Source organism: Bos indicus x Bos taurus, chromosome 14, assembly GCF_003369695.1.
Source record: "Bos indicus x Bos taurus breed Angus x Brahman F1 hybrid chromosome 14, Bos_hybrid_MaternalHap_v2.0, whole genome shotgun sequence".
NCBI classification, from domain to species: domain Eukaryota; kingdom Metazoa; phylum Chordata; class Mammalia; order Artiodactyla; family Bovidae; genus Bos; species Bos indicus x Bos taurus.
The window spans coordinates 44,150,466-44,165,485 of record NC_040089.1 but is presented as its reverse complement, the minus strand read 5'-3'; the positions used below and the strand labels follow the sequence as shown (position 1 = coordinate 44,165,485).

Genomic DNA, 15,020 nt, shown 5'->3' with positions numbered 1-15,020 from the left:
TTCCATATAAAAGTGATAGAATATGATCTTTGTCTTTCTCTATCTTACTTCACTTAATGTGATAATATCTAGGTCCAGTCATGTTGCAAATGGCATTAGGTGGCATTAGAGAACAAATTTATGGTTCTCAAAGGGCATAGAAGAGGAAGGGGTGGAGTGGGGAGAGAGAAATTAGGAGCTTGGGATGAACAAATACACACTACTATGTATAAAGCAGATAAACCACAAGGACTTACTGTATAGTGCAGGGAACTATCCTCGATATCCTGTGGTAACCTATAATGGTGGAGAAGGCAGTGGCACCCCACTCCAGTACTCTTGCCTGGAAAATCCCATGGGTGGAGGAGCCTGGTAGGCTGCAGTCCATGGGGTCTCTGAGAGTCGGACATGGCTGAACGACTTCACTTACACTTTTCACTTTCATGCATTGGAGAAGGAAATGGCAACCCACTCCAGTGTTCTTGCCTGGAGAATCCCAGGGACAGGGGAGCCTGGTGGGCTGCCGTCTATGGGGTCGCACAGAGTCGGACACGACTGAAGCGACTTAGCAGCAACTTAGCAGCAGCAGCAACCTATAACGGAAACAAACCTGAAAAAGAGTACACACACGCGCATGCACACACACACATATGGCACTTTGCTGTACACCTGAAACTAACACAACATTGTAAATTAACTGTACTTACTATACATCAATTTTAAAAAATAAAAATAACAAGTCACTTAGATACTTCAAAATCCCCAGAGGCTTCCATCATATTTGGAACAAAATACCAAATTTTCCCCAGGGCTACAAAGCCCTGTGCCATTGTGTCTCTGCCTTCCTTCCCATTCTTCTCCCATCACTCTTTGCCTGGTGCCCTGAGCACCAGCCACCTACCTCTCCGTCCTTCTCAGAAAGCAACAAGCCAGCCAACCCCAGGGTTCTGTGCATTCTTCTCCCATAGTTCCCACAAGGGTTTTTCCCTCACCTCATTGAGACCTCTGCTCAACTGTCATCTCAGAGTCTTCCTATGAATACTCTATTTAAAATAATGTCCCCCATCGCTTGCCCTGATTAAGGATGGTCTTAATGCTGCTTAATTTTTCTTTCTGGGATTTATCACTACCTAATGTATTAAATGGAGAAGGCAATGGCACCCCACTCCAGTACTCTTGCCTGGAAAATCTCATGGCCGGAGGAGCCTGGAGGACTACAGTCCATGGGTTGCTAAGAATCGGACACGACTGAGCAACTTCACTTTCACTTTTCACTTCCATGCATTGGAGGAGGAAATGGCAACACACTCCAGTGTTCTTGCCTGGAGAATCCCAGGGACGGGGGAGCCTGGTGGGCTGCCGTCTATGGGGTCGCACAGAGTCGGACACGACTGAAGCAACTTAGCAGCAGCAATGTATTAAATGGACTTCCCTGGTGGCTCAGATGGTAAAGCGTCTGCCTACAGTGTGGGAGACCTAAATATCTGTTTCTTTATGGGTTTACTTTTTTTAAATTGACTTATGGTTAATGAATAATATTATATAAGTTGCACACGTACTGTATGGTAATTCACAATTTTTATGATTATAGTTCATTTATATTTACTGTAAAATATTGGCTATATGCCCTGTGTTTTACAGTAATACAGTCTTGTAGCTTAGCTGGTAAAGAATCCGCCTGCAATGCAGGAGACTGCAGTTCAATTCCTGGTTTGGGAAGATCCGCTGGAGAAGGGATAGGCTACCCACTCCAGTATTCTTGGGCTTCCCTGGTGGTTCCAACAGTAAAGAATTCACCTGCAATGGGGAGACCTGGGTTTGATCCCCGGGTTGAGAAGATCTGCTAGAGAAGGGAATGGCTACCCACTTGAGTATTCTTGACTGGAGAGTTCCATGGACAGAGGAGCCTGGCAGGCTATAGTCCATGAGGTCACAAAGAGTTGGACACAACTGAGCAACTTTCACATACATACATACATCCTTGTAGTTTATTTTATCCATAATAGTTTATACCTCTTAATCCTCTACCCCTATACTTCCCCTCCCCCTCCTTAACTACTGGTTTGTTCTCTATATCTGTTTCTTTTTTGTCATATTCACTAGTTTTTTGTATTTTTTAGATTCCACATACAAGTAATATCATAGTATTTGTCTTTCTCTGTCTGACTTATCTCACTTGGCATAATAACCTCTAAGTCCATTCATGTTGTTACAATGGCAAAATTTCATTCTTTATGCATGAGTAGTATGAGTGTGTCTGTGTGTGTGTGTGTGTGTGAGAGTAGCTCAATAGTGTCAGACTGCTTACAACACCATGGACTATAGCCCGCCAGGCTCCTCTGTCCATGGAACTCTCCAGGCAAGAATACTGGAGTGGGTTTCTATTTCCTTCTACAAGAGATCTTCCCAACCCAGGGATCAAATTCGGGTCTTCTGCATTGCTGGCGAATTCTTTACCATCTGAGCCACCAGTGTGTGTGTGAGTGTGTGTGTATGTAGTGTCTTCTTTATCTAATTGTATGTTGATGGACATTTAGGTTGCTTCCATATCTTGGCAATTATAAATAATGCTGCTATGAACATCAGGGTGCATGTATCTTTTCGAATTGATGTTTCTGATTTTTTTTTTCAGATATATACCCAGGAGTGGAATTGCTAGGTCATATGATAGTTCTATTTTTAGATTTTTAAGAAACCTCCATACTATCTTCCACAGTGACTGCCCCAGTTTACCTTCCCACCAACAGTGTATGAGAGCTGCCTTTTCTCCACCTTCTCACCAACATTTGTTGTGTTCTTTTTGATGATAGCCATTCTGACAGGTGTAAGGTAACATTTCATTGTTGGTATTATTGGTTTGATTTCCATTTCCCTAATAATTAGCATCTTTTCATCTTTTTTGGCCACCTGCATGTCCTCTTTGGGAAAAAGTCTATTTAGTTCTTCTGCTCATTTTTAAAATAGAATTGTTTGTTTTTTTAATGTCGAGTTAATGAGCTATTTATATATTTTGAATATTAACCCCTTATCGGTCATGTCCTCTGAAAATATTTACTCCCAATCATTAGTTTGTCTTTTCACTTTGTTGATAGTTTCCTTTGCTGTGCAAAAGTTTTTAAGTTTAATTAGGTCCCATTTCCTTATTTTTGCTTCTATTTCCTTTGCTTTAGGAGACAGACTTGAAAAAAAAAAATATTGCTACAATAGATGTCAAAGAGTGCTGTGCCTATGTTTTCTTTTAGCAGTTTTGTGGTGTAATGTCTTACGTTTAGGTCTTTAATAATCCATTTTGAGTTTATTTTTGTATATGGTGTTAAAGAATGTTCTAATTTCATTCATTTACATGTGGCTGTCCAGTTTTCCCAGCAACATGTGTGGAAGAGACTACTGTTTTTCCATTGTATATTCTAGCCTCCTTTGTCATAGATTAATGGACCATAAGCGTGTAAGTCTATTTCTGGGCTCTCTATTTTTGTTCCTTCAATCTATAAATATGTTCTTATGCCAGTGCATGCATGCTCAGTCACTTCAGTCGTGTCTAACTCTTTGAGACCCTATGGACTGTAACCTGCCATGCTCCTCTGTCCATGGGATTCTCCAATCTAAAATGCTGGAGTGGATTGCCATGCCCTCATCCAGGGGATCTTCCTGACACAGGAATCAAACCTGTGGCTGCTGTATCTCCTTCATTGCAGGTGGATTCTTTACCCACTGAGCCACCTGGGAATCCCCTTTATGCCAGTACCCTACTGTTTTGTTTACTGTAATTTTACAGTATAGTCAGAAGTCAGGGAGCATGATTCTTCCAGCTCTGTTCTTTCTCAAGATTGTTTTAGCTATTTGGAGTCTTTTGTGTTTTCAGACAACTTTTTAAATTATTTGTTCTAGTTCAATGAAAAATGTCATTGGTATTTTAATAGGAATTGCATTGACTCTGTAGATTGCCTTGGAGAGTGTGGTCATTTTAACAATATTAATTTCTTCCTATCCAATAACGTGGTGTATTTTTCCATCTGTTTGTGTTGTCTTCAATTTCTTTCATCAGTGTCAGATAGTTTTCCAAATGCAGGTCTTTTACCTCCTTAGGCAGGTTTGTTCCTAGGGATATTATTATTTATTTTTGATGCATTCTGTTACAAGTTTCTTGTCTGCCTCTTCCACTAGACTGTACGTTCCATCAGGGCAGAATCTGTTTTGTTCACTCTAATATTGGGTTCCTAAAAATGTGCCTGGACATAGTAGACTCTCAATAAATTTTTTTTGAATAATTGATTGATTGGTTGATTAGTTGAGTCAATTGCTTTAAGATATCAAGGAAGGCTTCCCCCGGAAGTGGACAGTTGCAGGATAAGTAGAAGTTTGCCAAGCAGACAGGACAGAGGAAAAGCATTCCAGACAGAAGGAACAGCATGTACAAGATCTCAAGGCAAGAAAGCAGTGTGGGTGAGTAGGATTGCTTTGCTCTCTTTTGCATTAGGCGTGTTGGGGAGTCTGACTACAGTGATGGAGAAGAAGACTTTTACTACACTGAGATCAAGCTCAACACAGACTCCGTGGCAGACGGTCTGAGCAGCCTGGCCCCAGTTTCGCCCTCCCAATCCCTGGCTTCGCCTCCTACCTTTCCCATCCCAGATTCCAGCCGAACAGAAACTCCTTGTGCCAAAACCGAGACAAAACTGATGACACCCTTGAGCCGCTCTGCTCCCACCACCCTCTACCTCGTGCATACTGACCACGCTTACCAGGTGACTGGCCAGGGATCATGAGAGCAATCACTTTACTCCTAACCAAAAGCGGTAGCATTCTGACCTGTGAGTTAAGGATTGTTACTGTTGTGTCTGACTCTTTGTAACCCCATGGACTGTAGCTCATCAGGCTCTTCTATCCATGGGATTCCCCAGGCAAGAATACTGGAGTGAGTTGCCATTTCCTATTCCAGGGTGAGTAAAGGATAGCTCAGTGGAAGAACAGCATCCAGGAGAGCCCAGTAGCAGAGTTTGCCTTTTTTCTCCTTTTAAAGACAGAATCTCATGCAGATTGGACCCTAGGGTGTTCTTGAACTTCCCAAAACTGACTGAAGATCTGATCCCTGAGAAGTTGTTATGAGGATTAAAATCCTTAATATTGTAACACTCTCAGGAGGGTGCCTGGCACATGATGTGAGTACTTGTTAGATAAAAAAATTATATAAATTAAGATGAACTTTGACAAGCGTTGGCACAATGACAGCCTCATCCTGTACTGCAGATCCAGGACTTTGTGCCCCGACTCTCTGAATTGGTAACTAACTCTCTGGAGTTAGTTAGGCTGGAGCCATGGTTGTCAGTGTTCAGCAGATCAACAGTGTCAGCGTCACCTGGGAATTTGTTAGAAATTCACATTCCCAGACCTGCAGACCAGAAGCGAGGGGTGAGGCCGAGCAGTCTGTGTTTAACAAACCCTCCAGGTGATTCTGCCTCACTCTAAAGTCTGTTAAGGCCTTAGAGACAAATCCTGCAAATACAGGACACAGCTAAAACTCCTTCCTCCCCCAGCAATTCTGAACTCTTTTAAGTGTCGATTAATAAAATTTCAATACGCTCAAATAAAGAAAAAAAAAAAAAACAGTTTTCCCATAATTTTCAACTACTTTATGTAACTTTTTAAAAGAAAACTCTCCTGTACATATTTGTAATTTGTGTTCTTCCACTCCTGTTTATAAACACTCTCCGTAGAACTGAATATATGACTGAATTCAATTAAATCAAAACATCAAGTTGTTTCTTTCTCTTATGTTAGGTATCTACTTTTTAATTATCATCAATAAGGCTAGTGAGGACACTTCTGTGCCAGTAGTTGTTTTTTCTCCCCATTGAATTTCCAGAAGAGTAATTACTGAGTCTTAGGATACAGCATGAACAGCTATGTATTGCCAAAATATTTTCCAACGGTGCCAGTTACAAAACCACTGCCACTAGCAACTATATCTATAAAAGTAGTAAAACTAACCCTGTAGAGAAGTCATTCAGCCATTTATTAAGTAGACTTCAACTCAAGAGCAATGGAATAGCGCTAATTATTAAATTAGTTGATGCAGCAACTTTCATTCCTGACTCTTCTATTCAAAAAGGATAATTCATCCCTTAGTTCTTGTTTGTCAATATTGCATTTAGGTCCAAAATCATGGGCTTGAACCAACTTAAATTATTTTTCTTATGTATTTAATGAGAGTTGGAACATACACTAAGGGATCTAGAAGTTCCTTCCCAAACTATAGATTCACAGCATTGGGATTTTTCTGTTTATAGTTATAAGTGTTCAACATAAAGATATTAAAAACGTGAGCAAAGAAAGAAAATCCATCCCAAGTCCCAGCAACAAGGAAGCCCCTTGGTTCATATGGTCCTTCAGGACTGTTCTACGTGTGCATTTTAAAAATGGAGTCTATTACAGTACTGTTTTCGCTGTGCTTTGTTGTCTCCACTTGATATCTCATGAACATTTTCCCATGCCAACGAGTGTTCTTCAGCATCATTTTCCCTATGTGTTTCCGGTTTTTTTAAAAAAAATATAATACATAGTTATGCAATGAACATCCTTGTGTCCATTTCTTTAGAATAAATTCTAGAAGTGGAATAGCTAGTGTACAGAACACTAAGAATTTTGACATGTATTGCCAAATTACCTTCCCAAAATGTAATTGTCAACCTACCATCTCTCCCAACTTGATAACAAGGAATTGTATCTCACAGATGTCCTAAGATAGGTACGTGTATGTATAATCAAATTTCTATTCAGAAATCAGCAGCCAAAAACCTTCTCCTCCTATACCTTAGATTGCTTTAGATGTATAAAAAGTTTAGCTACTTTCTTTAACCATGCTTAATCTCCTCCTATTATAATTTCGTCATTAATAAAGCTGAGATTATTTCTGAAGCCTTATTTTGGTAATGACAGCTTAAGACTCCAAGGAGAAATATTCTTTCAAAACAACTTTCTCTGTTTTCTATTTGATAGGCCACACCCCCCGTGACCATTCCAGGAGCAGCCAAGTTCACCCCCAACGGCAGCAGCTTCAGCATTTCTTGGCAGTCTCCTCCAGTTACCTTCACAGGCATTCCAGTAAGTAGAAAAGCAAAAAGCCAGAAATCTGGTCAAAGCCAAGCATACATTTAGAGAACAAATTGTAGAAACATGCAAAATAAAAGACAAAAATTAGAATGCCAGAATAATTTTTTTTAAAGTGATATTTGTAAGCTCACCAAGCTATCTCGTGGTCCAGACTAGCCCAACTTCTCTGTGAAAAGGTGTTTTGACGGGAATTTTAGAAAGTAAAAGACAGTTTCATCTGTTGATAAACATCTTGTTGGAAATATATCAAGATTTTTTTGTATGGGTGGTGTATTTGTATGTTTCCTAAAGGCTTTATAAAATTAATAGTTGAACTCAGACCCCAAAGATAAAAGGAAGAGACTCTACAGGTAAATGGCGTGTATCATTATGAGCTCTCTGGTGGCTCAGATGGTAAAGAATCTGCCTGCAATCTGCCTGGGTTCTATCTCTTGGTCAGAAAGATCCCCTGGAGAAGAGAATGGCTACTCATTCCAGTATTCTTGCCTGGAGAATTCCATGGACAGAGGAGCCTGGTGAACTACAGTCCATGGGGTCACAAAGAGTCGGACACAACTGAGCGACTAACACTTTCACTTTTTCTTTCAACTATATACAATTTGACTTTGAAATTATTGTTTGTGGGTATGTCATTCTGAAAGTTCAGATAGTAGAAATTGAAATCAACTTTTTTCTTCTAAAGCCTAAATAATCCATGCTGATGGGTAATTTGCAAATAAATGAGTATTGAAATATGCCGTCGGATTTAAGGATTATTTTAGAATTGATTTGACATATTAAATAATTACTGTCTGAAAACTCACCATGAATTTACTTGATTCTTAACTATTCATTTAGAAGATATTGAGTCTTTTACAGCTTATCACAGAATATCCATAGCCCTCCACACTGCTCATGCTCAGGGGTTTACAACTCCTGATAAGGTTCAGAAAGTGGCTTATGATAATAGATATTAACCTTATTTTCTCCTCTCCACCCCCTCCCCAAGGACCTCACAAAAGCTTCTTATTGCAACCGCTGGCAACTCCCAGAGGTTTCCAGCAAATGCTAAGGCCTCCTGTGGAGCTGATAAAAATGAAAGTGGCTCAATCATTTATGCTGTGCTCTGTCAAAGAATAGTTATTAAATTCCTTAGAGGAACGGCCAACAATAAAAAAGCATCCTGCTGGCAGCAATTTGAAAATCTTGTGGCTTCCAGAAAATACCCCTAGAATTGGATTTTTAAGCAGTATGGTGGATCTGGAGTAATTATGAAAGGTGCCGGCTTCATGAAGAGTGGGAACTGCTGGTTGTTCTCAAAGAACAAGAATACGATGGATGACCTTGTTACAAACATTTAAAAAGAAGAGATTAGATGTGGAGGTATTAGTTTTGCTTCTGGCAAGAGCAATAATTCCCCCAAGGTGGGTGTCAGCCTTTTTGGCAACTTTTTTTTTTTTTTTTGGATAGACATAAAAAGACCAGAGTGGCTCTCAATATGACATTTGAGACTACCCTTCTAACTCAGAGAGGCAGCTCCAAACATAGAATTACAGAGACCTACTCTTCTGAATTCTGTTCAGTCCTGTCTTTGATTAGAGCTGAATTTTCAGAAACATACCCCACATTGCTCATCTGGTGAAAAAATAAGTACAGCATGTAGACAGAACATTGAAGTTCAGATTTCCTTTCAAGTTACCTCTTTTATCAGCCCAAATGGAATATTTTCCCCTTTGTTCTATTAATTAAATCATTTCCTTTTGAAATAAAGTGACATCACTGTGAGTGGTTTTCACTAGTTTTAAGTCCCCTGAATCTCCTAAGCGGCTGACACGGCAGGACACCAGTGAGGCTCCCTCCTCTTGTTGATTTCTCAACAAGCAAAGTTTAAGACTTTTCTCTCTATGGATACTATGGATATCTCGGCCCTCCTCTCAAGGTCCTAGATTTTTCAGAGTTCCTCACTTCACTCTCGACTGGTTCCCAGCGACATCCTGGACTAGAGCTTTGACGGAAAGTATGTAGAATAACTGTGTTAAGTAGATTCCCACTAAAATCCTATGTGAGCTACTAATTTATTCTTTCACCAGAGAATTCCCAATCTATCTGATTTTAGATGGCTTTAGCAGTCAAGCTTGCCATTACTATTTAAAAATAAAGGTAAGGGAGTAGGGAAAGCTGCCCTTTACCAAGGCTTTTGTTTTATTCTAGAAGGATGACAAGGTTTACTACTCAAAGTGTTCTTCATGTTGTCCTACTCTCAAGCATGTCTTTTTTTAAAAGAGTAAAAAAGTAGCTGCTTGCTGTCTGCCCACTTACACTGGGGGCTGGATCTCACAACTCCACACCTCCTAGCATAGGACTGTCCATGTCCACTGACTGGGTGCCAGCAACCGTCCCTGAATTCTCCACAGCTGCTAGTCCCACCCTTAGAAGATGGGGAGCCAGGCTGACTGAGAACACGTGAATCCCCACCTCCTACATTTGTGTAATAGGGTTTTCAGACAAAAGCTCTAAAAGTTTCAAATGATAAGGCACTAGTATTAGGGGTGGCTTCCACTTTATCCAAACTGATGAACAGAGCAGTTGCTATTTTATTGAAAGTGTTAGTTACTCAGTCGTGTCCGACTCTTTGTGACCCCCATGGACTGTAGCCCTCTGTCCATGGAATTCTCCAGGCAAGAATACTGGAGTGGGTAGCCAATCCTCTTCAATGAACGCATTTCTTATTTTACTCAAAAGCAAGTACCCTGAGGTTGTCAACCCCATTTAAGATTTCCTTTTTTCCCCTGTCTTTGAGACCTAGTATTGAAGAGGAGATGCTTTCATATGCTTCCTAGAAAGTAGAAATAATCTCCTTCTGTGAAATCCCAAGGTTTGCAGAATTTTATTTATTCATTTGCCTACTCTGGACTTCCTGAATTGGGGGCTTTAATAAGTTCCCTGGGTAAGACTTCTTCCCAGAGGTGTATAGCTGAGAAAGTCGATCTGCATATTCACAAACATAACTATAGGTTCAGTCTTTTCTAGCCCAAGGCTATGGGCATAGGGTAGGGAGAAGACCATGGTTAATTACAGCTTTCTTGACCTGTTTTTCCCCAGTGACTCCTCTTTTCTTCTAATTATTTCCCTTTCTTTCCCTGTCTTCTCAGGGCAGAAAACTGAGAGCTCTCGGCCCCTGTGTTAGTCTGCCGTAATAGCAGACTGGGTGGTTTAAACAACCCACATTTATTTTCTCCCAGTTCTGGAAGCCAGAAATCTCAGACCAATGTGCTAGCTGACCCCTCCTGCTGACTTGTCAGAGGCCACCTTCTCAATATGTCCCCACATGGCCTTTTCTTTTGGAGGCGGGGAGATGGAGAGAGAGCCGTTGGGTCCCACCCTTTTGAATTCATTTGGTGGCATTAGTGGTAAAGAACTCGCCTGCCAGCGTAGGAGACCTAAGAGATGCAGGTTCCATCCCTGGGTCAGGAAGATCCCCTGGAGGAGGGCATGGCAACCCAGTCAGCATCTTGCCTGGAAAATCCCTTGGACAGAGGAGCCTGGTTGGCTACAGTTCATACGGTCACAAAGAGTTGGACACGACTGAAGCAGCTTAGCACACAGGCAGCACATACCTTTAATTACTCCCTTAAAGGCTCCATCTCCAAATACAGCCACAGTGAGAATTAGGGCTTCAATATGTGAAGGTTGGACTGCACAAAATCTGGTCCATAATAGGCCCCATGTAAGTAAGTAGAAGCTAATCAATCTGCTATCCAAGGGCCATGCCAAGAGGCTTCAGGTCAGAGAAATCATCTCCAGACCTGAAATAGTGCTTATTAGCTCTTTAGCTGGTTTTTGTTTTTTTTTTCCCCCAAACACTTGGATGGAGGATTCAAAATTGTTTGTTAGAAGAAATTAAAACCAAGACGGGAGGCTTTTTTCCATTTGAGAGATATAAAATCACAGAGAAATTTCTCCAACGTATTTGCTACTGCTACTGCTAAGTCACTTCAGTCGTGTCCGACTCTGTGCGACCCCATAGACGGCAGCCCACTAGGCTCCCCCGTCCCTGGGATTCTCCAGGCAAGAATACTGGAATGGGTTGCCATTTCCTGCTCCAATGCATGTAAGTGAAAAGTGAAAGGGAAGTAGCTCAGTCATGCCCAACTCTTAGCGACCCCATGGACTGGAGCCTACAAGGCTCCTCCGTCCATGGGATTTTCCAGGCAAGAATACTGGAGAGAGTTGATATCTCCTTTCTCCAGAGGATCTTTCTGACCCAGGGTTCAAACCCACATCTCCTGACGGCATCTCCTGCATTACAGGCAAATTCTTTATCACTGAGCCACTGGGGAAGCCCATTACTGAACTGATTTGAGGTAAATACTAACTCTGGCATTTACAAGCTGTGACATCTAGCCAGTCAGTCACAGAACCTCTCTTAAGCAATGCCTTCAACTTAGCTGTACAACCACTGCCTCGTATTGCTGCATTTTCAAGCACAGTGCTTGGCACTGGTTGACGTTGAGAACTTACTGGTGTTGTTATCTGTGATGTATCTCATTGCTATTAAACAGAGGGCAGAGAAAGTGGATTCTCCTTATTGGGACTGACTCATATAACACAGATATACTCAACATATGGGAGAAATCAGCCATAATTTTTGCAGACTGTAATTTAGAGTTCTTTATTGGAAGGACTGATGCTGAAGCTGAAACTCCAATACTTTGGCCACCTCATGCAAAGAGTTGACTCATTGGAAAAGACCCTGATGCTGGGAGGGATTGGGGGCAGGAGGAGAAGGGGACGACAGAGGATGAGATGGCTGGATGCCATCACCGACTCGATGCACATGAGTCTGGGTGAACTCTGGGAGATGGTGATGGACAGGGAGGCCTGGCTTGCTGCGATTCATGGGGGTAGCAAAGAGTCGGACACAACTGAGCGACTGAACTGAACTGAACTCAAACTCTCCTGAAATCACACCTAATCAGGAGACAGATTATAGGCATGTAGCCCATTTTGTTAATTTAGAAGTAATACCACATAGTACTCTCTCCAACTTTTATAAAACAAGTCCCCAAATAGAACATTAAAAGTTAAGATATAAAACAAATAAATACAGAATATGGAAGCCATTGGGAAAGAGAGCTGAAATCATGTTTTCCAGGGCACACATTATTGTCATCATTGATGAGGCAGGTTGGAAGACACCAGAAAACAGGGCATTAGCACCATTCAGAACCAAATACCAAGATCCCCGAGTGTCAGACAGCCAGTGCTCCACTGTTTACTAACTGCGTGGCCTCAGCCACTTCCTTACCCTCTCCATCTTCTTGTCTATAAAGTGGAAGTGATAGCATTGCTTATCCAGGGTCATTATGTAGATAACATGGGGGAAGGTACTTAGCTTAACAAGTTCTTAGAAAATTACTGCTGCTGCTTTTAACTCTGAGATCCATGTAAGCCAATTCCCTGCTCCAAGCCTAAATTATTTTACCTACAAAATGCAGATAGTGCTTATTTTTCAGGCTTTTTGCTGAAGATTAAACGAGATTATAAATAACCCAGTGGCCCATCTTTCACATTTGCAAGCACTGAATAAATGCTGGTAGACTCCCTCTGCCAGTCTCTCCCTTTGATTTTCCCACCCTCAGCCCCAGTTAACATAAGACACCAAAACATGATCGTCTTGATGTTAAAGGTCTCCAGGAAAGCTCATGAGTTAGGTTGTATTCATCCTCCCATAGAACTGAGCCACACGCTGGTATGTGAAGTGAGTCCTGGCTTCTGCTACACTGAAGGCTGTAGAAACCCCAGGTCTGTTGTGAAACGGGAGGGGCTGCCATCGGACAGGACTAAACACAAAACAGGTACGCCCTCAACTCCAGAGTTAAAAAAGCCATTAGCAGAAATAAAAACCATAGAGAAGGGCTCTTCCTGGAGTACATCCAAATCTGGTCCTCATCCTCTCGGAAGCCCAGCAGGTCACCAGTTTTTTAATTTCAGTAAATGGCACCCATATCCCTTCATCCTCTCAGGCCAGAACCTAGGATGTATCCTTGACTCCTCTTGATTCATCCCTGACTCATCTAAAGATTTGTCTTCATATTTCCTGTCCTGTAGCCCATCTGTCATCAGGGTCCAGACTCTGCCTCTACAGGATATGAATCCAACCACTTCTCCCCACCACGGTCACACCATCTAAATCACCAGTGCATTTTCCTCCTAAATTAGTACAAAAGCCTCTTAAGTAGTCTTTAGCCCTGTCCAAGGCTATCTCCAATTCATTCTCCAAGGAGCCAGAGTGATCTTTCTAAAGCATTAATCAGATGTCTCACTTTACTAAAATGCTCCACTGGCTTCCCCTGTACTTAGAAAGGCACTGAAATTCCTCATCACAGCTTCAAGGGCTGACCTGACTCCACCGCCTCCCATCCTCCTACCTGCTGCCTCCCCCAGCTGCACTTCCAGCCCCACTGGCCTCTGCACCTGTGAGGTCTTGGCCCTCACCTTCCCCTTTCCCCAGACTGCCCTGTAGGTCAAAGGTAGCCAGTGCAAGAGGCCTTCCCTCGCCACCCTAAACAAATACGCTTTCCATCACCCTTGGTCTGGTAGCCTGTTCTAGTTTCTTCATGCACTTATCACTAAAATGCCCTTACTTCTTTTGTGCTTATTGTCTCTCTCCCCATTAGAAGGTATACTCTATGGGGGCAGAGATTTTATCTTGTTCATCGCTGTATTCCCACAATCTACAACAGTGCCTAGGGCATGCATGCGTGCGTGCTCAATCGCTTCAATCTTTGCAACCCGTGGACAGTAGCCTGCCAGACTCCTCTGTTCATGGGATTCTCCAGGCAAGAATACTGGAGTGGGTTGTCGTGCCCTCCTCTGGGGGACCTTCCCGACCTGGGGATCGAACCCGAGTCTCCTATGTCTCCAGCACTGGCAGACAGGTTCTTTACCACTAGAGCCACCTGGGCATGGTGAGAACCTAATAAATATATGTGAATGAAGAGCATTTTACCATCTCACACCAGCCCACACCAAAAGGGTATGGCCATTTTGCAAAATTTAGAACCTTCCACATTATCCCCAGCTGATGGAAATAGTGTCCCTGGCATGTCACCTAAACATTTCCAGTTCTCTGACTGAATAAGGAGGTATTCTTGGGATTCTACAAGTTCTACAATAATTTAAAAAAAAATTTTGTTTCATTGTCCTGAGCACTTAATTCATATCAGCACATTCTAGATTATCTACTGCTGTACTGCTGCTGCTAAGTCGCTTCAGTCGTGTCCGACTCTGTGCAACCCCATAGATGGCAGCCCACCAGGCTCCCCGATCCCTGGGATTCTCCAGGCAAGAACACTGGAGTGGGTTGCCATTTCCTTCTCCAATGCATGAAAGTGAAAAGTGAAAGAAATCGGTCAGTCGTGTCTGACTCTTAGCAACCCCGTGGACTGCAGTGGAGTGGAGTAAGATTATCTACAGTGGGGATAAACTCTGAAGCCTTCACTCCCTCTGGTTTGCTAATATGCATCCTGATCCGCTAGTGGTAAAGAACCCACCTTCAATGCAGGAGACATAACAGGTGGGAGTTCGATCCCACCTGGAGTTCGATTCTTGCCTGGAGAATCCCATGGACAGAGGAGCCTAGAGGCTACAGTCCATAGGGTCGCTAAGAGCCTGACACAACTGAAGCGACTGAGCACACAGGCATGCATCCTGATCCCAACGGGTTGGGGGATGTGTGGGGATTCTGCTTCTGGAAAAACATGCCCATCCACATCAAATGCATACACTGAACTCCAAAGCTTTCATTTTATGAAAAAAAGTATGTATGTTACTCACCTCTGTTGGCCCTCAATCCCCTCAGCTTTAGCAAAAAGTAAAGAGTCAGTTAATTAATTCTTTAATGGAAAATTAATTCTCATTCTGATACGAAAAAGAAAAGGAAAATGATA

At 42.2% G+C, this 15,020-nt stretch overlaps 1 protein-coding gene across 2 annotated transcripts in view; it reads left to right on the top strand.

Moving 5' to 3' along the window:
- ZNF704 (zinc finger protein 704) overlaps positions 1-15,020 on the top strand; it is a 259,616-nt gene that overhangs the window by 228,177 nt on the left and 16,419 nt on the right. For both annotated transcript variants that reach the window (XR_003514479.1, XM_027561253.1), the window contains exons 6-7: positions 4,457-4,724; positions 6,976-7,080. Coding sequence is in view for 1 of the 2 variants with exons in the window: in XM_027561253.1 (XP_027417054.1) it covers positions 4,457-4,724; positions 6,976-7,080 (373 nt within the window). In the remaining variant the exon portion in view is untranslated. The remainder of the gene's footprint in view (positions 1-4,456; positions 4,725-6,975; positions 7,081-15,020) is intronic.